This window comes from Hypomesus transpacificus, chromosome 22 (assembly GCF_021917145.1).
Source record: "Hypomesus transpacificus isolate Combined female chromosome 22, fHypTra1, whole genome shotgun sequence".
Lineage (NCBI taxonomy): Eukaryota > Metazoa > Chordata > Actinopteri > Osmeriformes > Osmeridae > Hypomesus > Hypomesus transpacificus.
In genome coordinates, this window is record NC_061081.1 from 5,063,841 (window position 1) to 5,089,105 (window position 25,265).

Sequence of the window (25,265 nt, forward strand, 5' to 3'; positions counted from 1 at the left end):
TAAATGAATAAATGTAAACACATGAAAACGTAAACATATATCTATATACACACAAATACATGTAACATTTATATATTTTGTGTCATTTATTTAAGTTTTGTGTTATATAATTATTTATTTATCCAAGTATTTATTTATTTAGTTTTGGCCCCTATAATCCTCCATAGTTAGGTAGCTAGCTAGTTGTATAACGCTGGAGCTATGGTAGCTACAAGTTCTGTTCTGAGAGAACACCATGACAACGTAAATAAACTTCTTAAATGTGTTGAGTGATGTGATTGGATGTGACATACATAACAGGCCCTATCATAATGTACTTGACAAGCCCTCTAGTAAATCAGCAGTTTGGGGCGCAGGTGTTCTGCGCCCCGGCGAGGTCCTATCAGAGCCTGTTTACTTTATTAGACATTCTCTGGTCCTATCTCTTGCATTGAGAGGAGCGAACTACGCATGTACAACTTATAACGACAGTCAATGGGGCTCCCAAGTAACTTGCGCCCAGCCGGAAATACGAAGCCTATCAGCTAACTTTAGACAACGTATATCTTTTTTTCTTCCACATTTCTTTGCAGATTCAATATTCTATTAGCTATATAATATTGACTTTACTCATTAGATATGTTTTTCTTTCTTTTTAAGTCTTTTTAAATTAAGTTACAGGTCGGAATGTGATGCAGCAGTGGTGGGGCGGCGCCTTAGCGCCCTCTATGAGCCGGCCGCTGCTGGTAGGAAGTACTAGCCTGGTCCTAACCAGACCCTCGTACATTTCATCTGTACAGAGGGTCTGGGATCTCTCCATTGACAAACGTTAACTTCCTTGAAGGCGGGTCCTCTGTTGAAGTTATGTTTAACTATTGGATCCGCCCAGAGCCACTCGGATTTGCCATAACCAATCGCAAGCGTTCGCCTTAGCCAACTCCTTCACCGCTACTGTAACGGAGCTAGCTGCCGTAGCTGGAAAATCTAACTTTCCCGAACCCCGTGGGGAGGAGGGCCACAACATCATGGCCACCAACGAAACTCAGCAAGGAATGTTCTTGCTCCGGCTTTAACCTATATTCGGCAGCGTTGCCACAACCGCAGAATAGTTTCGCTCGCATCTTTCTCCGCCGCCATTACTGAACTACTCAAACAAGTGCACGACATTAACGTCATCGTTCTCAGCCACTCCCTCTGTTCACTGATTGGACCTACAAAAAATGTGTTTCTGGAAACCGACTTAAGAGCCGAGCTCCCAGACCTAGTACAGAAGCAGAGCCAGGCTAAGGAAGTACATCCTCTGTTGTGCTTTCTTGGTGAGGGAGCTGATGTTTAGTTCCCAATCGCGGAAGGACTCAGTGTTGACTGGGGTTGCACAGGGTAATGGGGGTGACTGTCTTAAGAGCATTGAGCTCTAAGATACCCTTTTCATTTCACTATTTTTTCTCCTTTGTCAACCGTAAGAAGATATTTCAATGCATAACAATGACAGATATACCTTTAACACTGTCTCACCATTCTGGTTTCAAAGCAACACTTTTTTCACCTTCATCCTGCTGACATACTTTTGTCTGCTATGATATTGATAACTGGTATGCACTATCCTCTTCATCACTATATTTGCTTATTTTTCTAACTTAAAACTTTTTTCTGTTTCTCAGTCTTTCATTCTTTAATACTTTTAACCCTTTTAATTGTATGAAAATAAAGAAGATGCTCTTTTCATCACAGTTTTTTCTCAATTTTCAACAGTAAGAAAATATTGCAATGCATAACAATGACAGATATACTTTTAACACTATCGCACCATTTTGATTTCAAAGCAACACTTTTTTTTCACAGTCATACTGCTGACATACTTTTGTCTGCTATGATATCGATAACTGTTATGCAATATACATCTTAATCACTATATTTGTCCATTTTTCTAACTCCAAACTTCTTTCTGTTACTCAGTCGTTAAAACTTTTAATGCTTAAACATGTATGAAAGTCAATAAGATACTGTTTTCATAACTCTTTTTTTCTCCTTTTTCAACAGTAAGAAATTATTGCAATGCATAACAATGACAGACATACTTTTAACACTTTTTCACCATTTTGTTTTTAAAGCACATACCTCTTTTACTAACTTTTAAAAACCTTCACTATTCATCTCTTCAACTGTTCTCAGCAAACACACACATTTTCTTCAGGAAATGTACCTTTCTAGTATTGCATATATTTTTGTCCTATTTTCCGTAAAGCAATACAGTTAGGCCACTTAAAGTATGTTCTAAATGGCAGAAATATGCTGCCAATTAATAATTGACGTAACAACTTATTGTAAATGGTCAGTAGCCAAGCCTATCGATCAAGGTACTCGAAAGCATGTACACTGTTGGCTTCATTTGATCTTGATAGGCTAAGCATTCTGTAGCAAATAATAACAAAATATCTACTATTAATAAAAAGTACTTCAGCATAATAATGCACCTAAAATACAAACGTAAGCAAGGGCAGCAATCGCTATCGAATCAACAGACATGCAATTATGCTAGCAGGGGAAGAATACAAACAACGAAAATCAGCAGTTAACTTAGATTTCCAATAACTGTAGACTAATACAATAACAGGCTTTAATGAACTGAAAACATAAGTTATACGACTTACAGTTCTCAAGGATGCACACACGCAATCTCAACTGCGCTGTGAAGCGCGTTTCCGTGCTATTCTCCGACATGCACTCTAACAATCACTGCTGATAAACGGCCTAAAATCTTGTACAGATTTTTATTTCTGATACCGTGGCGGCAGAAATTTAGCCGTGGCGGGCCGCCACGACAAAATCAGCGTAGGGGAAACACTGATATACTGATCCTAAGTGCCAGCTGTCCTCTAGAAACACTTACACAGATAAGCATAAGATAATGCATGCAACCAGTACATAGACATGGTCTGTGGGCATATGCAGCACTAGAAGCATAACAAATGAGAAGTGTAGGCAATTTCAAACTGAAAACGATCTATTATACAACAGTTTTGGTGAACACACAAAACATGTATTTTTCTGTGATACATGCATGACCTTATTACACTACACCTCTCCTGATAAGGTGATATCTGACATCGCTAGGGTCTCTTCTTGGTTTTGACCAGGCCTTTCTCCACCAGACAGCGGTAAAACTCCTGGATGTAGGTATACACACATTTCCAATCAGGCTCATCCATTCGCAGCAAGTCATTAACATCCAACAGAGGGGGGCAGTCTGCTAACCTCCTACAGTCCAGGGAGAGTAAGAAAGAGAAGTACAGCAAGAGAATGATGTGGACTGGTTTGCTAAGGACAGCAGAAAGTGTGTTTAATCAAGACTAATCAACCTCTGGCCTGGATTGTTTTTAGACACTGAAGGAAATACAGTTTTGTTAGTGTCAAGTGATGTATTGTTTATGTTTGAAGGTTCTATGTCAAAGGTCGGGAAATAACTCACTCAGCAGTGCTAAATGCCAGCTTAAAGTTTTCCCTGCGTTTGGTAGGATTGAGAATGGAGTATTCAAAGGCGTCTGGAAAAAAACGGTGAACCAAGGCACAGAAAGCTATTCCATCACTCCAGCTGGAGGAGAAGTTCTGGATGTTAACCCCCTGTATAGAGTAAAGGCAAAATTAAGTGGTATACTGAACCAGTAAGGGTACTGGTACCATGCTGTTAACTCAAGATAACACAAGTTTATCTCGAGGGAGAGAGGGAACCTTAACTGCACCTCATATGGTTCTGTTTTGATCCTGCACCAATCCAGTAACATCTGCTTGATGTTTTTAGTATTAGGTGCGACAGGGGCAGGGGAGTGGGGGGCAGAAGCCACAGAGGGTTTCATTACACTGAGGAGAGAGGACATGCTTGCTGGAACATTACACTTTCCCTCACAAACAAAATGGCCTAGGGTAAACACCGATAATATCATCATGTTGGCAGAGATAGAGGGGCTGTGTGCTTGGTTTGGAGGGCAGCAACTGCTCTGGGCTAAACATTGGCACATGGGCGAATGACTCACCTGGCTTCTGTCTTGGGTCCTGAGAATTGGCAGTGTATTGTCCCTACTGTGAAAACCCAGGGATAAAAAGGCAATGAAGGAAGCAGAGTGGAAATTATACATAATCAAACACCATTTGTCTTTGAAAATTAGAGAGACAGAGGCAGTGCGAAAGTATGTGGTTCTGTACATGTGCAGTTAGTGAGAACTTGATGTGTGTTTTCAGAAGGTGGTTTATGAGGCGGGTCTGACCTCCTCTATTCAACCCCATCCCTGCTGCGCCAGCTTTACTCAAGCTCTGCAGCCTGGGCCCACGCTCCTGCTCCCGCTTGTCTAAGAAGAAACAAGAGAATAAAGAGATGTGAATGACAGGAACATGAAAGAGAGAGGAAGCAAATTAATACAGTGAACTATGTTTTATTAGAGCTGTTTTTTCAATTTACATGAGAGATAGAGTATGTAGCATAATAAAATGTAAACAAACAATACGTGACAAAAACAACAAAAATTAAAGAACATGAAAAATATACAATGATGAGTTTATGATTGTCAGTATAGCAGTATCGCTGTTTCTGGTAGTACAGTCACAAGACATTAAAGAAAGACTGTTCATCAGAGGGAATATTGCCCTTTTAATTAGATCATCTTACCTCGCTTACTCCTGAGCAGTTCTCTCAATGCAGCACGGATCATTTGCCTGACCTCAAAATTGACTGCCTTGTCCAGCTGCCAGAGATAACTTTTTTTTAAAGAGTCGCAAAATTCTTTACATTCAAGTAACACAGTATACTTAATTTTAAAATACATGGAAAACAGTTGATTACACCAGTTTTAGGGTTGTTTAGGCATGTTTTAAAGCTAATTTAAGACACTGCTACTGCAAGTCTAATATCCTCAGATAAACTGTTTCAGGAGATCACACAAACAAAGCAAATTACTACAGTCTGACAGCCAGTATGTCACCAGTTTATTCAGCTCTGCTTCATCCTCTATAGCAGCCAAGGCTTGACTGGTCAGTGGGTCTGACAGGCTCTCCGTGGGGGTTGTCTCTGAGGTCTCTTGGATCAATGTGGGCTCCGCCCCTCGCTCATCTGGTCCTACCTCCATCTTAATATGATATAAATCAGATGGAGATAAGGAGGTATGTAACTATTGTAGTTTAAATATTTGTAAACACTCATGGTGAAGGACATGGGCACAGCTACATCACCTATATTGCTTATACACAAAAAAAATTAACATATCAATTCTACACACATACATTAAACCTACATACACAAAAACACATGATTTAAATTTTTCACTGAAGAGGCAGAAAACAAGTGGACAAGGGGAAAACAACAGATGTCTGTGTGAAATATTTATTTTATTTTAAGGAGAATAGGAATGTGTGGATGTGCCAAATGGGGAAGGACATAGTTGGCATAAAAAAAAAAAAAATCTCTATTTACCATCACCCATATATGTACTTACACTTGTTCCATGAAACAAGGACAGCGAATATTTTAAGTAATTCTTTAAAAAAACGTCTTCGACTCGTACGTCAAGTTGAGTAATTTGAATATAAACAGATATTCTACATGTAAACTGACTGAACCATGCTCCTCCAAAACATGTTTGTGCGAACAGTGAAGTGTGTTATTTCTTTCAGCATCTGGCTGAGCTCCACACAAAAATGCCTGAAGCACGTACAAATATAGTCATGCAGAACTTCAACTTTAGAACTAGACAACTTTTGAGGGAAAATCCTCAAAAACTATACAATAAACATTCCAGCTATTGCAATTATTATGCAGTAGCAGATAGGAGCTGGATTAGAATATAGAGGAACACTAATTAGTAAGTAAAAAAGGACCAGATGTGATAAGAGTTATAAGTTACAGTAATGTATGATATGCTGTCAGTGTTGCGTACCTGTTTCCTGGGTGCAGCTGGTGGGTGTCCTCACAATACTATGGCTTAGTACATTTACCAAGGATGTTGTCTCCCAACAAAATTCAGAATTACATGTCAGCTCAGCCTATGAGCAGTTAGTCCCAGCTCTTTCCCCTTTCTAAGACTGGTTTGTGGTAGCCTAGAACCACACCCCTGCCCCCACCCTACCTCAGTAGAGTATCTGGAGAGATGTTGGGGATGGCAGGGGAGAGGACCAGTCATTGCTTGCGTACAAATAAGGTGGAGGAAAAAGGGACATCGTTCTGGGAGGGTTGGGGAGAATCCTAGGTCAGTCAATCTGTCCTCCCCGCACTTCTTTACTCAACACTCTCCATCACCATTGACTTTAGATGATGTCACGAGAAACATAATAATGCGTGGCTGTGGGGGGTTCCGACTTTGTAATGACACTGTTCTGACACAATCTTTGTTCCTTCTCCTGGAGAGTTAGCCCTACACACAAATGACTTGGTACAGAAAGGAAAGGGTTAAGTTTCCGGCAAAAAGGGGGGAGGTAAACAACACTGCCTTATTCAGGCAAAAACCTGCCTAGCACTTCAACATCAGCTTGTTAGAAGGAGCAGACAACCCTGTATGGAGACAAGCAGGACACAGTCGCGCACACACATATATGGCAGAGGATGTGATTCCACAAAACACAGTATGTTGCCATCGAGTTATTCTTTACTACAAAATTAAGGCTGGTGCATTTCGAGGTCAAATATGGAGTTGGAGTAATGGCTCCACCTAGTGCAGGGGTCGGCAACCCAAAATGTTGAAAGAGCCATATTGGACCAAAGAAAAAAAAATAACAATACTGTCTGGAGCCGCAAAAAATTAAAAGCCTTATATAAGCCTTATAATGAAGGCAACACATGCTCTAAGTGTCTATATTAGCTATATTAGGCTACTATCAAAATGATAAGTAGGCTACAAATACATAATGAGCATTCATTAAAAAAGCTAGCTAGCTTCCGTTACCTAGCAACCTAGCATAACACTCGTAGCAATGCTACTTCCTGCTAGTGTTACTTGTTAAGCCCAATTTATACATAGGTTGCAGACACATTTGAAAAGATCGCCGACAGAAATGGCGTCACGGTCGACACTTTTAACCGTCGCTTGAAAGTGTCGCCTACCAGGAGAAATTTCTATTAGCGCTGATGTTGTCACGTAGTGTCGCGCAAGTGTGATTGGCTAGATAGACGGCACGCATCGTTGACTACATTGTTTTGAATTTTCAATGAACGCTCAACAGCTGTTTATGATGGAAGGAATAGAGGAGAGATTGGCGGAGCAAGTTAGAACATATCCAAACCTTTTATAATGCCTCTCAAAATTAGCTACAGCCATTTTCTCTGATTGATCACCTAGGCTACAAAGCGTTAACAATGTAACCATGGCTGTGAATGTAACGGTAAAATGATTCTGTTTACGTCTCGCGAACCTTGAGCACAGGCGACTGTTTGCCAAAGTATAAATGCAGCAGCCTGGGCGACACTTTTCTTTTTCTGTCTGCGACCATTTCAAAAGTGTTGGCGACATAAGTATAAATTAGGCTTTAGCCTCCTCATTGTAACATGTGAAGCCATATGATAACGTTTCCGTAGTCGATAAGATAGATAGGTACTTTATTAACCCCCGAACGCAAATTATTGTGTCCAGGCATACAGATTGCTAGAAAGCTCACGCAGTCCAGAAAATCTTTAATCAATAAGTTGGATATTGTAGCTACAGTACAGCAGTAGCTAGCTAGCTAGCGATCTCAGTCACTATGAGTTTGATACACTGTTACAATATTACTATTCGCTAACAATATCAACAGCATCGACATCGGGAACGTCTCGTTTTTCAGTTCACAAGATCATAATCATGAAACGTGTTATAATCATAATAATCATAAAATGTGTTTGTGGTTAAATGACATGGAAAATCCTGTTGGCTTTAATGGCTTGTTAAGGTTTACTACCGCCAGCCAAGATTGATGTTATCCACCCGGAAGTAAGATATTTGTTGTTGTGACGTCAGGCTGAAATGTCCTATAGCGTTTGTCATATAGGTTTTGTCTATCGGAAAATAGTAGGTTGGAATGTTCAGAATCACACTGTGACAGTACTCTGTGGGGCCCGCTTTCGAACGATCACATATCTGTGACTCTACTCCTTAAGATGTTAAAACAAAAAATATGTTAACACCATCTTCTCCATTTTCATATTTTTTTTAAAGCTCCAGGGAGCCACTAGGGCGGCGCTGAAGAGCCACATACGGCTCTAGAGCCGCAGGTTGCCGACCTCTGACCTAGTGGTTAGAAAAAGCAAATATATTTTCGACAATTAATTCCAAGAGTGTATGGCTCCCGCCTCATGCCCTCCCATCTCATGCCTCTACTTTTAAAATAAAAGCTTGTCTGGTCCGCTATTTCTCCTTTAGCTAGACTACAAACTAAAATCCATTATACGGCAGCAGCCTGGGAGGCCCGGTTGAGTTTAGGCGTCACAACGACGGTTGATGTTAGGATTAGTTTAAGGCCAGGGGGGGTATTCCAGGTAGCGGGTTTAACAAACTCTGAGATTAACCCTGAACTCTTGGGTTGAGTTACTCTAACATGGGAAACTCTGAAAATTCAGTTCCAGAAAAGCTGATATGAATTTGTTAACTCAACTCGGAGTACGTCAACTCAGAGTTAAGCGCGGGCATGAGAACTATTAACATCAATGGAGCTCCGATTCTGCGATCCATCATGGCACACGGCGAAAAAAAACTTTGCATACTCCACCAAACTTCAGATACAAGTTTTATTTCGTGTTTATGGTCAAACACATTCCAGGAAAAAAGCAACACGGCTGTAGCAGCGTATACAAGTGGCGTGGGAGACAATTGCTGCCGAGTCAATGCATACATTTGAAGGCAATAGGCAGTCCATAAATTGAACATTTAACCCCACTGTTTGCTAATATTACAGGAGAAAAAGTGTTCAATGTTTTATAAAATGTTAAAACATACTACGAACCGGTAACGCATATTTTGCTTAGGCTATACGCTTGTGATTGTAGCCTCGACGTCACCTTAGTTTTAATCATATTCGACATGATACTGAGGAAATATCAATTGGTGCCTATTTCAATTTGATGTAGCATTTTCCCCAACAGAATGTTTTTCATCAAAAGATGATGATGATGATGATTAAGATGACGAAGAGACATTGACTGCTGCCGCAGAAACCGATGCAGAGAATTATGTATGTAGCTACTGGTAGTTCTCTCAACATCTACTTTTATTTACAGGCTTGTACGGAATTGTCAGTTACACTGACATTGTGAGAATAATGAATATTTAAAAAAAGATTAGCACATTCTGATCCTGTTGAACAGAGCATGGATGCTGTATACAGTGAGATGTTCATTTAATGGCAAGTGAATTTTGCATGTGGAACTGTGAAATGTAGCTAATGTAATCTCATGTTTACCCAGTTACAAGTAAATGAGTTGTACAAATTGCACCTTGTGAAGAAAGTGCCAAAAACTGACCAAGAGATGGTGTAGGCTTACTTAAGGTAGAAGAATAAAGGCTAATTTCCAAAAGATTTACTGGAACACCAGTTACAGGAGGATGCATGGTCACAGGTGATGTTAATTGTAGGAGCAATAACCTACATTAATATTAATTGTTGAATTTCCTGAATTTCTATTTTGACCAAGAGATGTTGTACATAGGGCAGAAGAATAAAGGCTGATCTTGTAAGGCTATCCACCTGCCCCCACCTAAAAATATGGTAAAATATGGAGTTACTGAATGGAGTCTCAACTTGATGGCTCTCACATCTTTGTAACTTGCTATAGCATTACTAGACATGTTGATAAGTACGGGTCAAGATTCTAGTGTGAATGTAGTGTTTCTTGGGTATAAAAGGAATTGTGAAGCATTGTTCTGTGGATTCTAGATCTCCTGAAACCTTCTCCTCAGCTCTGGCTTGGCCTAGGCCTACTCCTTCTTCCTCACCTCATGCTTTCTATCTCTGGTTTACAATAATCATGGTAGAGTAGGCATAAAAGTTAACTAAATTGATTGCATTCATTTGCAATATGATAGAATGAATATATTATTTAACCTTAATTTGACCATTCTTGCTCTGATTTAACCCAAAGAGTCAAATAACTGTAATTCCATTGGTATTGGCATTATTTGGTTTATGTTAATACACTGTTCAGTTTCCCATCTTCCTTCAAACCATAGGGGAATTAGTTTCGGTTGTTTGGCCAATATATTGACCCCCAACAATGTTGAAATAGATTTGCTGAAATAACAGTTACAGGAAGGTAGCCTACATCATGTAAATTGTAGGAATCATATGAATCATGTAAATTGTAGGAACAATAGCCGATAGAAATAGGCTACTCATTATTGGATTTTTATTTGTAGGCAATAAAGACCAAATATAATTTCAATTATTTGTCTTTATTTCAGTGCCAAAAGGCATTTGGTCAATTCTGAGTGCAAATCCACGGCGAGTAACACTATCGGTGAAGACCCAAGGGCTGAGAATGTTGCTAATATAAATTACAGATTGTGATAGGAAACGGTAACGTTAACTTAGGTATTCATCAGGGAATTAAAGTACATCAAACCGCAGTCTTAAAATCGTCTCCCGGCGTATAACTAAGCGAATTAAATTTTGTTCGAGATCGCTCGGCTGAACCAGGAAATGATATGCCTTGTCTGCCAACGCTATCAGGCTAAGAAAGTGGGAGGGGATCGGTAGAAACGCAGAGTTTGGCATGGAAAACCTGCTAGCGAGCAGGTTAGTTTCAAGGAGTAAGTTACCATGGAAACTTACCAAAAGGTTCCGTTACCTCTCTTTCTGGAACGTGGAACTCTGAGTATGCCTCTTTTTAGGGTTGAACAACTCAAAGTTTTCATTAAACCCGCTACTTGGAATACCCCCCAGGAGTCGTAGCAGAGGTCGAGGTTAAGGTTAGGCACAACCACGACGGTTGGGGGACAATGATGGTCGGTACAGCACACCTTGCATTTTGTCATCTGCGGTGTGTTCTTTTTTTTAGAGACACTGATGTGTACCTTAAGGAAAATCACAATAAGAAACCATCAAAGTCTGCAACCATAAATTGCTCTAGGTAACGTTAGCTAATATTCTCTAACAAGTGTCAGCATAAAACACTGATGCAGTCATTGCAGGTTTCATTAAAAATACGTAAACATCAGGGAAAACATCCAGAAATCAGCAAACTATATGGATAAAAAGTAAAATGTTAAGTTTTTCAATTTATTGCAACAAACGTGCTCACGAATTTACCTTTAACTCCATCCGTACAATAATTCGCGATTTGGTATTTTTGACCCTCTGCATTTACCGTTGGACAGTTTGGGCATGAGATGGGAGGGCATGAGACGGGAGGCTGCAGCCATACCCATCTCGAATTTACTGTTAGACAGCTTGGGCATGAGACGGGAGGGCATGAGATGGGAGGCTGCAGCCAAACCCATCTCGTTAATTCAGTCAGTTCACTATCAAGCTTCACAGTACATTCCAATAAAAATACCACTAATATTCTAGCAACCTCGACATGGATCGCTGTACTCTTTGATTTGCTTATTCTGTCCAAGTGTGTACATACAATTATTCAGTTTGTTCTTAATTTTGAGATAAAACAGGAGACATTCATGTTCTTGAACCAATATATTTAAGCAAACCTTCCATGGTTGTAAAAGACAAATATAATAATTTACACCTAACTTTGCAGACAACAAAAACTGTATATAGAGGGGCCAGTATGACTGAAAGTCAGCATTTATGTAACTCAGTGCAAGAAGAGCTTCGTTCCACCACCCTCAAGTATGTGCCCAACAACTGTCACTCAGTCAAACCAACCAAAACTTAATGCGGAACTGGTCCCTCTAAATGAAAAGCATTGTTAGAACAATCTATGATCAATTTAAATTAAGCTTTTGAGATCATTCACTAGAATTCAACTCTTGATCGGAGGACCGGTGGACACCTTGCTTGTGGGTAGACGGAACAAAAAGCTGCTTGATCTTTAGCAGTTTATTAATCCTTTTTAGCTTTTTTTTTTTTTACAATTGGGCTTTGAAGGCCTTGTTGTCATCAGAGGTATTCAACTAATAACTCCAACACACTCTAGAATTCTTGAGTGTATATTGTAGAAAAGGTTTTGGTACTGGCAACAAATGATTTTATTACCATTCCACTCATCTGGTCCAGTTTGGCAGCACATCCTACTGTGCTTACTGCTGTGCTTGTGACAAAATATAGAAAACATGGCAGGTTGTAGTAATTAAATGAATCTCAAATAAACCTGGTTAGTCAGATTCTGACATTGAAGCTTTAGCAATTGAAGCTGTGTGTGTGAGCGACAGAGAGAACAAGACCTATTATAATGTGAGAGATTGGGTCCTTATCAGATGCTCTCCTCGAACATTGCTTGGCACCTGTCTAGGCCCTTTGAGTAAGCAGGGAAGATTAAAGACGTCCTCTAACATAAGTTCCTTTGGGAAGTCTTGCATGCAATCCCACACCTGGGCCAGACAGTTGTATAACCTGACCTGCAAACAGTGACTGTGGAAATTGTTTCCCTTTCTTCCAGTTGGGATCAATTGGCTTTTACTGACATCAATTTGACTGATGCTGGTAAAATGAATGAATTATGGTTGGTCACTAGGGATGCTCATTTAAAAATACAAATTTGACCGATAACCGATGCCCGTTACGACCATTAACCATTAACTGACAAGACGAAAAATAGTTTTTTTATGGGTCTTTGACCCATAAAAAACAACAACAAAAAAACAATAAAAGGGTAGATTAATTAAATAGTAGCATAGCTAAACTATAGCACCAGCATAAACAACAAAAGACCAACAACAGATTGACAAAACAAAAAAACTGGCTATAACAACATGGAAGTACAATTAGTTATTCTGCTGCTGCTCAACAAAAACTGAGATTGCCAAAGTACCTAGATTTAACTTTTTTTGTCACTAGGGAAAGTGAAAAGTTGCTGAAAGTGAAAAGACATTGTTTCTAGATTGCTAACACTGTTTAACAAGTAGTATTAACCGGTAAACATTCGTATTGTCGGTTAACGGTTACACGGTTAATTATAAGCATCCCTAATGGTGACGATTACAGCCCTCTTTGTATCAAAAAATAAAAAATGAATTAATATCCCCCTCACAAATTATTGAATAAATATTATTTTGACCAAATTAAAATCTACAACTTTTGCAATCTTTTAAAAACTAAAAAATGTAACATCACCACTGAACATACATGGAGTTACAACAGCACTGTCCAGCAGGTCTATTATAAAAACATATTTAACAGACAAAAAATCTTTGTCTCTTGAATGGGGGACAGGGCCAGGGTGAGTCAGGTCCACTGTGTAAGCTAGAGGCATTGAGGAAAAAGGCTAAATCAATTTTCTGATTTTTTCCATGGGGAAAAGGCCATGCTAAAGATGAATGAGACTCCTTAGAGAGGACTATATTAATAGACGTATGCTGCAGTGTGCACCATTTTACATAGACGAGGAAGTAACTAAGCTCAGTCAAGAGACTAAATCAAAGATCCTAAGTTGTGAATTATTTCCTGATCAAAGGAAATAGTCATGGAATACTTTACACAGGACACAGTGTTCATACAAAACTAAATCAACGGCTTCCATGCCAACAAAAAAATAGGATATTTAGCTCGCATATCTCCCTGTCCTTGTACATGTCATCTAGACAAGAGCTTATAGTGTATATAAACAAATACAGCATACCCATTTAAAAAAACTATTAACCTCAGTCCACCCCACAAAAAGCTGCCAGAAATACCCTTATCCTCTGATAACTAGACCAGGGGAGGGTTAAGTAACAGTAACTTGAATTTTCTTTTTTCCATTTGTGCCCATCTATAGTTTAGGAGGATGCTCCCTATCCTGTCCAAGAGGTATCAAATGTTTGTATGCTCGCTCATGCATATTTCAGTAGAGGCTTTATACTCTATGTATGTGCATGTATTGGTAAAGGATGGGATTTCAACTGTCACATTCATTAAAGGCATCTGTTTTCTCCATCATTCAGACCCCTCCGTCATTCTAAAGAGACCCTGGCTGAGGTAACTAACTTGGCACAGAGAAGAGGCAAAAAACTGGTTCAGTCACATCACCAGATACAATGCCCTCATGTCCCAGACCATATCTTGATCCTCTCCACAGTTCAGGCTGACCTGACACACATTCCCTTTATTCAGGATTAGTGTCATCAGTCTCATTCTCTGAATCACTCTCTCCCTTCTTTCAGTCAACCTTGTCCAACCTCTTTCCATCTATCTTCTCCGTCAGATCTTGCAGGACAGGGTCAGCCAACCCTTCGCTGTTTAGGTCCACTGCGCCGTCCACAGTATTGCTGGCCTCTGTTGTCTCACCTGCCATCTTGGTTTTGGTCCCCCGCGCATCCAGGTAGCTGGCGATGAACTCAGAGTTCTGGTAGATGAGCATGCCGGAGAGCGTGAGCACCACACCGGCACAGCTGAGTGCCGACAGCTCGCTGCCGAAGAGAAGTTGTGACAACAGCAGGTTCCCTACCACGCTCAGGTTCCCCAAGATGTGCAGGGTGACGGCAGAGGTCAGTGTGATGACACAGCAGCTGGCGAGGTTGTACATGACAGAGCCCAGGCAGCTGAGCAGGATAAAGAGCCACAGGTGGCAGTCATAGTGCAGTGGAGATTCCAGCATTGCCCAGTTCTCCAAGGTCAGGGCGGCCACAGCCAGGATGAGGAAGCTGGGGATGGACATCAAGTAGAGAAGAAACACAGAATTAATCTTCTCTTCCTGGAGAAGGATGCCTGAAATAGAGCAAAGAGAGAGAGAGAGATAAGTGCATTTGGAATAGACCAAATAACAATACACACAAATAAAACTTGATTAACACTTTCAAAAATGAGATATCTACTGTAAAAATGATGTTACACACAGAGAAAACAGTAGGATGACTGAAAAACTAGTAGAGAGCTACCTGTTAGTCCAACAAAAGCATGTGCACAGCCGATGTGTGTCATGTAAACAACTCAGGTAGGCACTTTAGACTACAAGGGAGAAGTTAAAAATAGCATGTTGAAATAGGACACGGCACAGTTGAACTAGTTTGGCATTTCAGGGTGGTGGCGAGGAGAAACTTCCAGACCCTATAACATCCGAATTGTGTGTGTCAAATCTCCATTTGGTAAATGTACCAGAAGTGTTGAGTTTGCTTTGGGTACAAACATTTAATACTGCGGTGTTTCCCACACAAGGGCTAATTTGTGGTGGTGCGCCACAGAATCAACACCGGCCGATTTCGTTTCGTAAAAAAAAAGGTTTTAACACTTTTTAGGCAAAAACACGCAGCGTATTTGTTCAGCTGAATTGCCTTTCCCTGCTCTCCCTCCATCTCTCTGTCACACGCATCTCGCACGCACGCACGCACACACACACACACAGTCACAACGTCAGCACACGTTAGCAATGAAAAACTAGTAGAGAGCTACCTGTTAGTCCAACAAAAGCATGTGCACAGCCGATGTGTGTCAGATAATGTAAACAACTCAGGTAGGCACTTTACGACTACAAGGGAGAAGTTAAAAATAGCATGTTGAAATAGGACACGGCACAGTTGAACTAGTTTGGCATTTCAGGGTGGTGGCGAGGAGAAACTTCCAGACCCTATATCTTACATCCGAATTGTGTGTGTCAAATCTCCATTCAGTTAATTCTCCTTCGACAGCCTAGAACTGGCTCTGAACCAGGGAAAGTGGTTCTGTGCTATTTTGGCAGTTTTTGAGTACCTGTCTCATCTGTATGGGAAAATTATAGTTTTTTTACTTTAAAACACACACACGCTCAACCAAAAAGTTTGAAATTTAAGCACAAGTTGCATATGTGAACATTTTAAGGTAACGTTGAGATATAATCAAGCTATGTACAACTATTTACAAAGAAAGCAAGTCTAGCCATTTGCGTTCATAATTTTTTTTATTTGTGCCACTCCTCAAGACAGTTTCAGTCCACAATATGAGACAAAGAGGGCATCACAGACCTTGCACTTACTTCCATGGAGTGAGGTACCTTTTTTTCTCCACTTGATGTCAGCATTGGCGCATGTATGACTTTCTCTTTGACCTCTGTGGCAATGGCTCTTCATTCTCTGTATGTCAATAAAACATGTAAAAAGCTTCAAAGTTCAATATGTTCATTGGCATTTGCACTACAGTGAAGTAGAACATAAGAATATAATAAGATAAACAAAAGCAATTAATGTTCACAAAAAGTTTTTCTCACCTCTTGTTGTCAACAACAAAATCTGGGTCCGCGAGTGCAAAGTTTCTAGTTGAAATAACAAGTCGACGGCATGTTGGACATGATGTTCGCCTAATTTTCCCCCAAATAACTCCAAATGTAGTCCTGAACTACTCAACATCTCCCCAAAACTACTCAAAATACTCAGAAAACTAGTAATAATAACCCTAATCCTCTTTTTCTTAGACGGCTCTTTCTCGTCTCCCTAAAATAGATCAATACATCCTATAGATCTGAGTCAGCAGATTCACACGTTTTTCTCCATTTAGTTTTATGATAAAAGACGATAAAGCTATTCAAATAAATGCAACGCATGCATAAAAGAGGGCATTATTTGAGGCACTTATTTCATGGAATTGAAATGATCATATCTCCGTTTTTACTTGGTCTATTTACATAAAATAAAAACGACAATGTAGTTTCAAGACCGCACTTTCGACAGAAATCGACAGCAGCGCTCTGCGTCTCTTTGTTTATATTCTTCGCATTCCTAAACCCGACATGCGATTTGATCACGCCGGCGTGATCGTAGACTCGTTAAGTAGCACCAGAGCCTGTTTAAGGAGAGCCTGCCCACTCCCTATTAAGCCCCATTGTACCAAATTCTGTTGCGGTTCCACCGAGTTCCACTGGGAGTGATCGCGGTTGATTGCAAAATGAATGGGAGTCTATGGAGCTAAACGGCTAAATTTGTCTCTTTCACCGGATTGTCGTTGAGAAATCTCAGATTTGATTGTAGTTTTTGCATGGTCAACATGGATTATAGGTCGAAAGTTGAATGAACGAGTACTTATGTCCTTTCGATTTCTTACAGGGTGAGTCGTTGTTGCCCATAACACGCTAGCATTCTGCTAACGAATGCTGTTTGGTTAGTGAAGGTCTGACTACGACCAGAGATCCCGCTTGATGGCATCCGAAGTGGAATCAGAATGTCAGAGCATTAGCAACACTAGCAACAACATTAGCAAGCCAAAACTTTTTCTTGCATGTGTATTGACAAGTAGAGCCTAACCTGTCAGCTGTGTTGTCAATGCCTCGAGAGAAAAAAGGAAGTGACCAGAGCTTGCCGTAACGCAGTATCTCTGGCCGTACAATGTGTATGACGTCATTGACATTGTAAAACGCTTTTTAGAACAAAAAAGCGACTTTAAAAAAATACACCCAGCAGTGTGGATTTGTGTTGCCTCCCCTTTCGAATTCAAAATTTAAATTACTAGAAAACAAATTATATTCTGAGAAAAAGTGGATTTTGAGGGGTATAGCTCCATAGACCATTCATTCTGCACTATACCGTTAGCGCCCTCATATGGAACTAGAGTGGAACTGCAACCAGTTCAGAACCCGGAAGTTTCCCGAGAGTGGGAGTTCTCCCCATATTAGACATGGGCTGTTTATCAATCCGAAGAACGCTGAGAACGTAAGTACATTCTTTTGAAGAACATTCTGGCAAGCCTCCTTGCGAGAATGGTCTTGCAAGGACGGAGATTGAATTGAGATGGTTAGGGTTTTCCTGGACTCGCAGCATTATGATAACACTGACTAACTACAAAAACTAGATAACAAAGCTAAAAATTGGTCCGTCTACCTGTAATTTTACGTTTTCTGTAGCCCTTGCTAACTTACAGCACCTGTTAACTAGTGTCTGCACTGCACTGAGATGCTACAAGCTAGGTTATCGACAAGTCGGAGCAAATTTACAAATTAGCCGTTTCATCAATAAAATAAGAAAATGTTCAGCGACTGAACTGCCTATTTCTCGTCATATTTTAATTCAGATGCTGGTTAACACGTACCGTTTAGCTGAAATATGAAAAGTAAAAAATTACAGTTGTGAGGTTTATCCGCCTCGCTTGACATCTTGCAATGACTTCCGGGAAATCAGAAGCGTTCTCGCTGGTCAAGTCACCATCCGATGCATCCTCGATAAAAGGGGCGGATCAGGAACATTTCCGGGTATTTTTGGCGTTCTTGGTGACTTGTGTTCTTTGGATTGGAACCGTACTTGGGCAACAAAAGATGACGTCAAACGAGTTCGCAAGAACACAAGAACGGAAAAAATAAACAGCCATTCTCTGGTTGCACCAAAACATAGCTGGGATAAAGTAGGAACCAAGTAAGAACTGCTTGCGTCAGGAGGCGGGGTTACAGTGACCAACAAGACGAACAGAATCCTTTAACCGCCATTGCTGTACGTTTTTACAATTCATATTTCAGCTAAATGGTACCTGTAAATAAGCATTTGAATTAAAATGTGATGACAAAATGGAAATGTAGTTCCTGAAAATGTGCTTATTTTATTGATGAAATGGCTAATTTGTAAATTTTCTCTGACTTTTCGATAACCTAGCTAGCTTCGCAGTGCAGTGCAGACACTAGTTGCTGCATTTTATCATAATCCTATCAAATGACTGAAATGACAAAGCACTATACAGAAAAAGTTTTTAAAAATGTTGCGCTGATAATGCCAGTGTTGTCATACTGCTGCGAGTCCAGGGGCCTGTTCCATAAAGGCCGCTCAAATAAATTGGACTTAGTCCCAAACCAGACTTGAATTAGCTTAACAAGTCAAGCGGGGCTAAAGCAGTTCCATAAAGGCCAATTTCAGCTCACGCAGTCCTACTAATTCAAGTCAGATTTAAGTAGTCAAGCTAATGGCGCGTGCACCCTATTTAAGCAGCCCGAGAGGTAAAACATGGATCATACAATCCACCACGGCAAAAGCAATGCACACGGCCACATGACTTCTTCCAGAAAGAAGGTTCCCTTAAAGCCTTGAACTATGACAGCTCCCTCATCCACCACTTCATCAAAATGAAACGACACGCCATGATTGACGTGAACGATAGGCTACGTAGGTCGAGGTCCTTTTTTAGACCTTTAGTTATTTCATTGATTAAAAAACAGACACCCTCTAAACACATGTAAATTAACTTTTTTTACATTGTTTTAAATAATTAGCCTACTATTAATCAATACATAAGCCAGCTGTCTAACTTTTTAACATGGTTGTGTCGGGAAACTGGAGGATGTAGTGTATGGATTTAGGTTTGTTTTGCAATTGTAAACTTATGTTAACAACTATATAGCTATGATAATTATACTCTGATCATTTAGATTGAGATAGGCCTATACCTGATGCCTACAGTAAAACTATCTACGTAATGTGGCGTGTATCAAATGATTGTTCATCATCGTTTAATGCATTAGGCTAAATGTTGTAGCCTATTTTAGTTTATCTGTTGAACATATTGAACTGATGAAAATAAGAAAATTAGAATACCCGTGGTAAATCATCGTTTTCCCGTTGGGTCAGTGTTACAGGAAGGTCTGGTTAAGCACCAAGTAACGCTAAGCCTGACAGTTAGCCTGCCCCGGACCAGACTAGTTTCGCAGCCTAAGTTGCCATAGTAACCGAGTTCTAACTACGTTGAGCTAGCTTTATTGAACCGAATGAACTAATGAACTAGAAATGAATCAGACCAACTGACATAAGTCTGGCTTATTCAGTAAACTCGCTTTATGGAACAGGCCTCAGGGTATTGCGCAATAGCTAAGAAAACACGCATCTCAACCTTGCGTTCTTAGCGTTCTTCGGATCGATAAACAGCCTTAAGACGGGCTCTGCTTTGTGTTTGGCGCTTTATATGTATACATTGACGCAATGACGTGGCTCTATGGTGGCTCTCTAGCCCGTGGAAAAGTAAACCGGTTCTTAAAAGGCTCGCAAATTTAACCAGCTCTGAACCGGCTGTAGCACCAGCTCCCAGTTCACTTTGGTGGAAAGGGGGTATAAGAACCAAATACCTTGTATTGTTTATTCAATGGTATTATTTCTTTTATCTAAATTATTGGTAATTTTGTATTGATTATTTGTGCTTTGATAAGCAAATAATATTTTTTGTAAATTTTAGTATAAAGTAAAGTGAATTCCATGCTTTTAGTTGATTACTATGATTGTTGTCTGTCATTGGTTACGGCACATAAGCATTTTGTAATATACAAACATTATTTAGTAATGGTTTTACTAAATACCAAAACAAAGGAAGCTGTTATTAAAAGGAAGCAAAAAAAACGTAATTCAGTATGTATACATAATATAAAGCAAAGACTGAAGTGGATTTTATGTTTATAAAAAGAAAACGATTATTTGAACATGGTTTTTTCCTTTTGATTATGACTTTCAGGGCTCGGCATTAACTTTTTGAGGCACTTGTCCATGCACAAAAGTCATTTCACCGGGTGAAGATTTTAGATTTGTGTTTACGTTAGCTTATTGGTAGCGTTGGCAGCTGTGTAGTATCTAGCAAGCATTAACAGCATTTGTATCAGTTAAATATCAGCTAACATTCAACTGTAAAGTATACACCTTGTAAAGGAACCCTTGGTAAATCAGCCTCTGCCGGGTAGAAAGTGAAATTGCAGAAAAAAATCAAACGTTAACACCAATATTTAGTGGCAAAATCCATTGTTTTTCTACAGGTAAACTTGCACGTATACCGGTTCATGTTGTTTAATTATAACTTATTTAACTACATGCTCTTATGGTTCTTCCCTTTGGCACTTATTTTGGTTGTTCACAATATGTGCTTCATGTTTGGCTACTCGCAATGTTTTTGGGGCTATCTTGTTGTTATTATTAGTGACCCATGCACTTTGTAAAGCTCTCTCTTGGAAGTCGCTTTGGATAAAAGTGTCTGCTAAATGAATACATGTAAATGTAAAAAATTATGTAGATATAGTATAAGTTAAGCTGGCTTGCAAATACTGAGGACAGCCTACCGAAGTTGAGTTAGCCAATGTCGTTAGCAATGCTAAATAATTAGTTGCTGGCTAAAGCATTTCACTGGGTCTTGCACCTGCTTGATTTACTGAAATTATTACGAAATGTTATGTTCTATTAGCCATTTGCCTACTTTAGCAAGTCACTGTATTTCCAAGCCCTGATAATGTAACTGAGACGACACAGTAAATAATTCCTCTCATGTAATAAGCCCCCATTCAAGTGTTGGGCATTAAATTAGCTGCACGGTCTATAGAGATCTTGGGACAAAGCCACTTTGTTGTGTTTTGCTAATGCAGAATTTGGTAAAATAAAATCAGTAAAATAGACGTAATGACTGGCACATAACGTAACATGGCATTTTATTTTGCTTGAGTTTTAACTTGTCCAGTGGGGCAAGTACATTTCTCTTCCACTTGCCCTACAAAAAAATCCACTTGTCCCGGACAAGCCTTAATGTCGAGCCCTGACTTGTACTGGACAATAATTTTGGAGATCAATAAACTGCCGCGCACCGTTCACCTGTGATAAAAACGTTGATGGAAATTTAGAAAATATATGTTAGAACACATAAAACTGGTATATGGACAAGCGAGTCAAAACTTTATAAACTATTCAACTACTTCAGTGGTTTAAGAAGCTATATGTGCCACATTAGGAGACTAGAGGGAAGGTAACACCAGGATCTCATAGACATTTGCTTTGAAACCTCATTTTCCAGAGGGGGAAAAGAACATTCAGCAATACAAGTTCTCCAAAGCTATAAAACACTTCCGACTGTACATTTTCAACATTTTGCCTGCAAAAACCATAGAAAACAAATACAAATATATTTGAATAAGATTTCCCAAGGGTTAAAAACTGTGACTGTACTCACTTTGCTGGATGGTTTTGACTCCTCTCAGCATGGTGGCGGCAAATACAAAGAAGCAGCCAATCTGGTCAAACTGGACCTCACCCATGATACTGAAGGAGGCTCCAAGACAGATGGGCATCATAGCCGTGTACTTGAGAATATGGTGTTGCTTTCCCAAGATTAGAGTGGAAATAGCAAGGGTAAAGATTGGCGTGGTGGTGTAGATCATTTGAGCAAAGGACAGCTGGACATAGTTCAGACCCACATTACCAAAAGCAATGCTAGCACAAAACGTCAAGCTCAATAGGAACACCTTGCATTTGGCGCTGGTGGTCAAGTCCTGCTGACCAGCCCCTTTGTGTCGGATTACTCGAAGTTTTATAAGACCATAGTCCACCACTATAGCTGTCAGCATGTGGAGAGCAGACAGTAGTAACGGATACCTAAAATTATACACAGCAAAAATCCATTTGTTAAGACTGGAGATGGTAGTACCCGTCACGAGCCACACAATGACGGCGAACACAAGGTGAAGCATCTCGGCAGGTGCCCGTCTCCTCGTCTCCCGCCGGGTCGCCTCGCATTTAGAGAGGCCATCGGTGCTGGTCATGTTCGTTTCATCCTCACTCCTGTAAGGCAAACACATCCTGACCTCGTAACGCGGCATCAACCATAAAATGTAAGTAAACTACCACTGAAGATTGACTCGCTAGATTTTCATGGATACGTTTCAAATAGAACGGTGTAGAATTTCGACATCCCTATCCAGCCATTTCTGGCCTAAAATATACTTAGTTTGGCTCTGTGTTGTCTCTTTCTAGCTAGTTGCATACTTTCCTTGATGACACAGACACGTGTTTTGCATCAGACCAGTTTGGTTGTGTAATCCACCCACACGAGTAACATGACAGATGCAAGCTAGAACCAGAGTGCGAGGAGTCGGCTGACCGGCTCGCTCAGTCCGTGCAGGTAGAAGGAGGCTGGAAACTACAGGCAATTGCCTGTTGTGATTGGTTATGGAGTCAGTCCGAAAAATATATTTAGATCAAGGCTAGCAATATACAATCTATAACAGAATTTCAGGTAGTCCGTTAAAGTATATCAGAATTTCAGGTAGTCCGTTAAAGTATATCAATAGGCTACATGTATATAGGCACTTTGGCAACTGAATGTCTTAACGTCATCGGTTTGCGTCGAGGGGAAAATAAACAATAACAAAGTTGACTGCCCTGCAAATACAATGTGATGCTGTCCGTGTACCTGGTCTAAGCTTAAGTTTTCTGCATACATGTCATTTTACAATGCAACCATGGCGACCTGTTCAACTTCTTCGGAGGCTAAAGACCTCACTTAACTCCCCAACACCGACAGCTTGCTTTTGTTTACATGAAAGTAATACCAAGCTGCCTTGCTAGGCCCCTGTTTGATTGCGCGGAAACCACGCACTGCCTTGAGCCGAAACCTCGCTTGCGCTCAGTAAACGTAGAATGAAAAGCATCGTATTATTGTAGTAGCGTGTTTTTCTTTGATGGTTGTTATGCTATACCGCTCTGTGAAAAAGCCACGTAGTATACAGTCAGTTAAGGACGTGGTCGTTATTTATATATTTACCTACCTCAGTCCACCCAAACGTGATTCGCTTTGCCTGAAACGTTGGCTTGCTAGCTGCGAAGCTACAGTAGCTATCCCCAAACTAAATTGTAGCTAGCTCCTGTCGACTGGCTTCTGTATAGGTAGCTAGCTAACGTACTGATCTTGTGTTGTAAATGATGTTGTTGATGTTGTAAAACCTAAGCGATGGCCCAAGCAGTACGACTAGCAATAACATTCTGCCCATTTAAACAACAGCATGTCGCCTTTACCTCGTCAATTATCTTTGTCTTGCTACCATCGTTGTTGGTTACTTCGACGCAGACAGTTATCCCTGTGTGACACCGCCTCGTTATCACTCGAACAGCTGTGCCCTGCCGCTCATGACATGAGGCTACTACGTCACCGCATTCTCTTTTCAGTCACTGGGACAGGTCAAGATGACTCCTTGCCAGTTGCTAGTCAAGGACATTGTAAAATTGAACACACACACAGGCACCAAAAAAACCTAAGGGTAAAGATAAGGTGAACTTTTTAGCTGCCTAAATTGTTACAGGAATTTACAGGAAGTTACAGGAAGTATTCAATCAACAAGTTATAACATGATAATAATAGGTAACTGAACTCAGATATATAGCAAAATGAGAGAGACTATAAAGCATAATATACATTCAAGAGAGGCCTTGCACAAAGTCCTGCCTGTAGCATATGCTAATAGGTCTAAGCCTCTCCTACCTCTTGGCTCTACTGAGGAATAGTTTTCTTATGCAAAGCATCAAAAAACTGTAGGCTTTGTAATAATGTACTAATTGAGAGAAGCATTAACTGTAACAGTATATTTTGTTCTAAAACACCCGTTGATTATATAACTTTTGCAATGCACAATGTAAATACAATTTTAAGTACTGACTTTTTTCACATGTGCAATGTAAAGTATGTCAGTATGGAACATGCTGTCCTCAGGTCAGATAGAGCGCAATACAGAGAAGTCTATCCAGGAAGCTGTTTGTCCATCTACCCTTAGGCCTCCCATACAGCACTGGACTGGTCAGACGTGCATAGAAGAAATGTTTTGTTTATTTTTAATTTAAAGTTAGTTACGTAGTGTGATATGGGTCTGGCTGCAGAGGGTGTGACGGTAAGGCCACACCTTAGGCTTGTGCCAATATAACTGGGTGTGAGCTTGTAGGGTCACATCTGTAATTGGGGTGCACGCCGGCAGCATTGTTTGTCACGTAAGTTTGAGTCTTTTTAATGTGTCTTAAGAGTGTTTGTATGTTAGTCACCAAATGCAAAACTGCGCAAGGAAATCAGCCATGTTGTATACTGTAGTGTGGGTTTCTTTGTAGCCTGTGCTTTGAAGCCGGTGCTGATTACAGCGAGTGTCGGGAATGCTGATGGTGTCACCTTATCGGCTTGTCGCCTTGTTTTGGGTGTGTGTTTGCATAATGATTTTAAATATTAAATCTGTATGGTTGCTATGCGCTGTGTTGTTGCCTTGTCTTATTTCGAATTTACACTTACATTTATGCATTTAGCGGACGCTTTTATCCAAAGCGACTTCCAAGAGAGAGCTTTACAAAAGTGCGTAGGTCACTGATCATAACAACGAGATAGCCCCAAACATTGCGGGTAGCCAAAACATGAAGCATTCATGTGAAAAAACAGTCCCAAAGGGAAGAACCATAAGAGTAGTGATGTAGTGAAACAAGTTACAATTAAACAACATGAACCTCAATCTTCCCATGGAAAAATATTAT

The 25,265-nt window shown here is 40.2% G+C and overlaps 2 protein-coding genes across 6 annotated transcripts; both read right to left on the minus strand.

Moving 5' to 3' along the window:
* Window positions 1–1,683: 1,683 nt before the first annotated feature.
* On the minus strand, window positions 1,684–10,882 carry smtna (smoothelin a). 2 transcript variants are annotated; one of them, XM_047044666.1, is made up of 8 exons: window positions 10,759–10,882; window positions 4,953–5,096; window positions 4,640–4,715; window positions 4,242–4,322; window positions 4,011–4,056; window positions 3,720–3,837; window positions 3,449–3,600; window positions 1,684–3,237 (listed from the first exon to the last, which is right to left on the minus strand). In XM_047044666.1, exons 2-8 carry the CDS (start codon window positions 5,094–5,096, stop codon window positions 3,090–3,092), a joined length of 765 nt encoding a protein of 254 aa, XP_046900622.1. In that variant the 5' UTR covers window positions 10,759–10,882; the 3' UTR covers window positions 1,684–3,089. The 2 variants fall into 2 exon arrangements, with proteins under 2 accessions (XP_046900622.1, XP_046900621.1); XM_047044665.1 differs by lacking the exon at window positions 10,759–10,882 and adding an exon at window positions 5,904–6,848.
* Window positions 10,883–11,606: 724 nt separating this feature from the next.
* Window positions 11,607–24,145, minus strand: slc35e4 (solute carrier family 35 member E4). 4 transcript variants are annotated; one of them, XM_047044663.1, is made up of 4 exons: window positions 23,778–24,145; window positions 22,753–22,916; window positions 21,937–22,544; window positions 11,607–14,790 (listed from the first exon to the last, which is right to left on the minus strand). In XM_047044663.1, the coding sequence occupies exons 3-4, from the start codon at window positions 22,523–22,525 to the stop codon at window positions 14,243–14,245; spliced, it is 1,137 nt and encodes a 378-aa protein (XP_046900619.1). In that variant the 5' UTR covers window positions 22,526–22,544; window positions 22,753–22,916; window positions 23,778–24,145; the 3' UTR covers window positions 11,607–14,242. The 4 variants fall into 4 exon arrangements, with proteins under 4 accessions (XP_046900619.1, XP_046900620.1, XP_046900618.1 ...); XM_047044664.1 differs by lacking the exon at window positions 23,778–24,145 and adding an exon at window positions 23,531–23,771; XM_047044662.1 differs by lacking the exon at window positions 22,753–22,916 and having other exon boundaries at window positions 23,531–24,145.
* Between the last annotated feature and the right edge of the window lie 1,120 nt (window positions 24,146–25,265).

What these genes read in the sequence shown, in the direction of transcription:
- smtna (XM_047044666.1), bottom strand. Translation starts at nt 5,096, where the DNA reads ATGGAGGTAGGACCAGATGAGCGAGGGGCGGAGCCCACATTGATCCAA. An exon ending in GATGGGGTTGAATAGAGGAG is followed by an intron (nt 4,057 to 4,241) that starts GTCAGACCCGCC and finishes GGGTTTTCACAG; the next exon opens with TAGGGACAATACACTGCCAA. An exon ending in TCAAAACAGAACCATATGAG is followed by an intron (nt 3,601 to 3,719) that starts GTGCAGTTAAGG and finishes TACTCTATACAG; the next exon opens with GGGGTTAACATCCAGAACTT.
- slc35e4 (XM_047044663.1), bottom strand. Translation starts at nt 22,525, where the DNA reads ATGACCAGCACCGATGGCCTCTCTAAATGCGAGGCGACCCGGCGGGAG. An exon ending in AGTCAAAACCATCCAGCAAA is followed by an intron (nt 14,791 to 21,936) that starts GTGAGTACAGTC and finishes GCTCTATTTCAG; the next exon opens with GCATCCTTCTCCAGGAAGAG.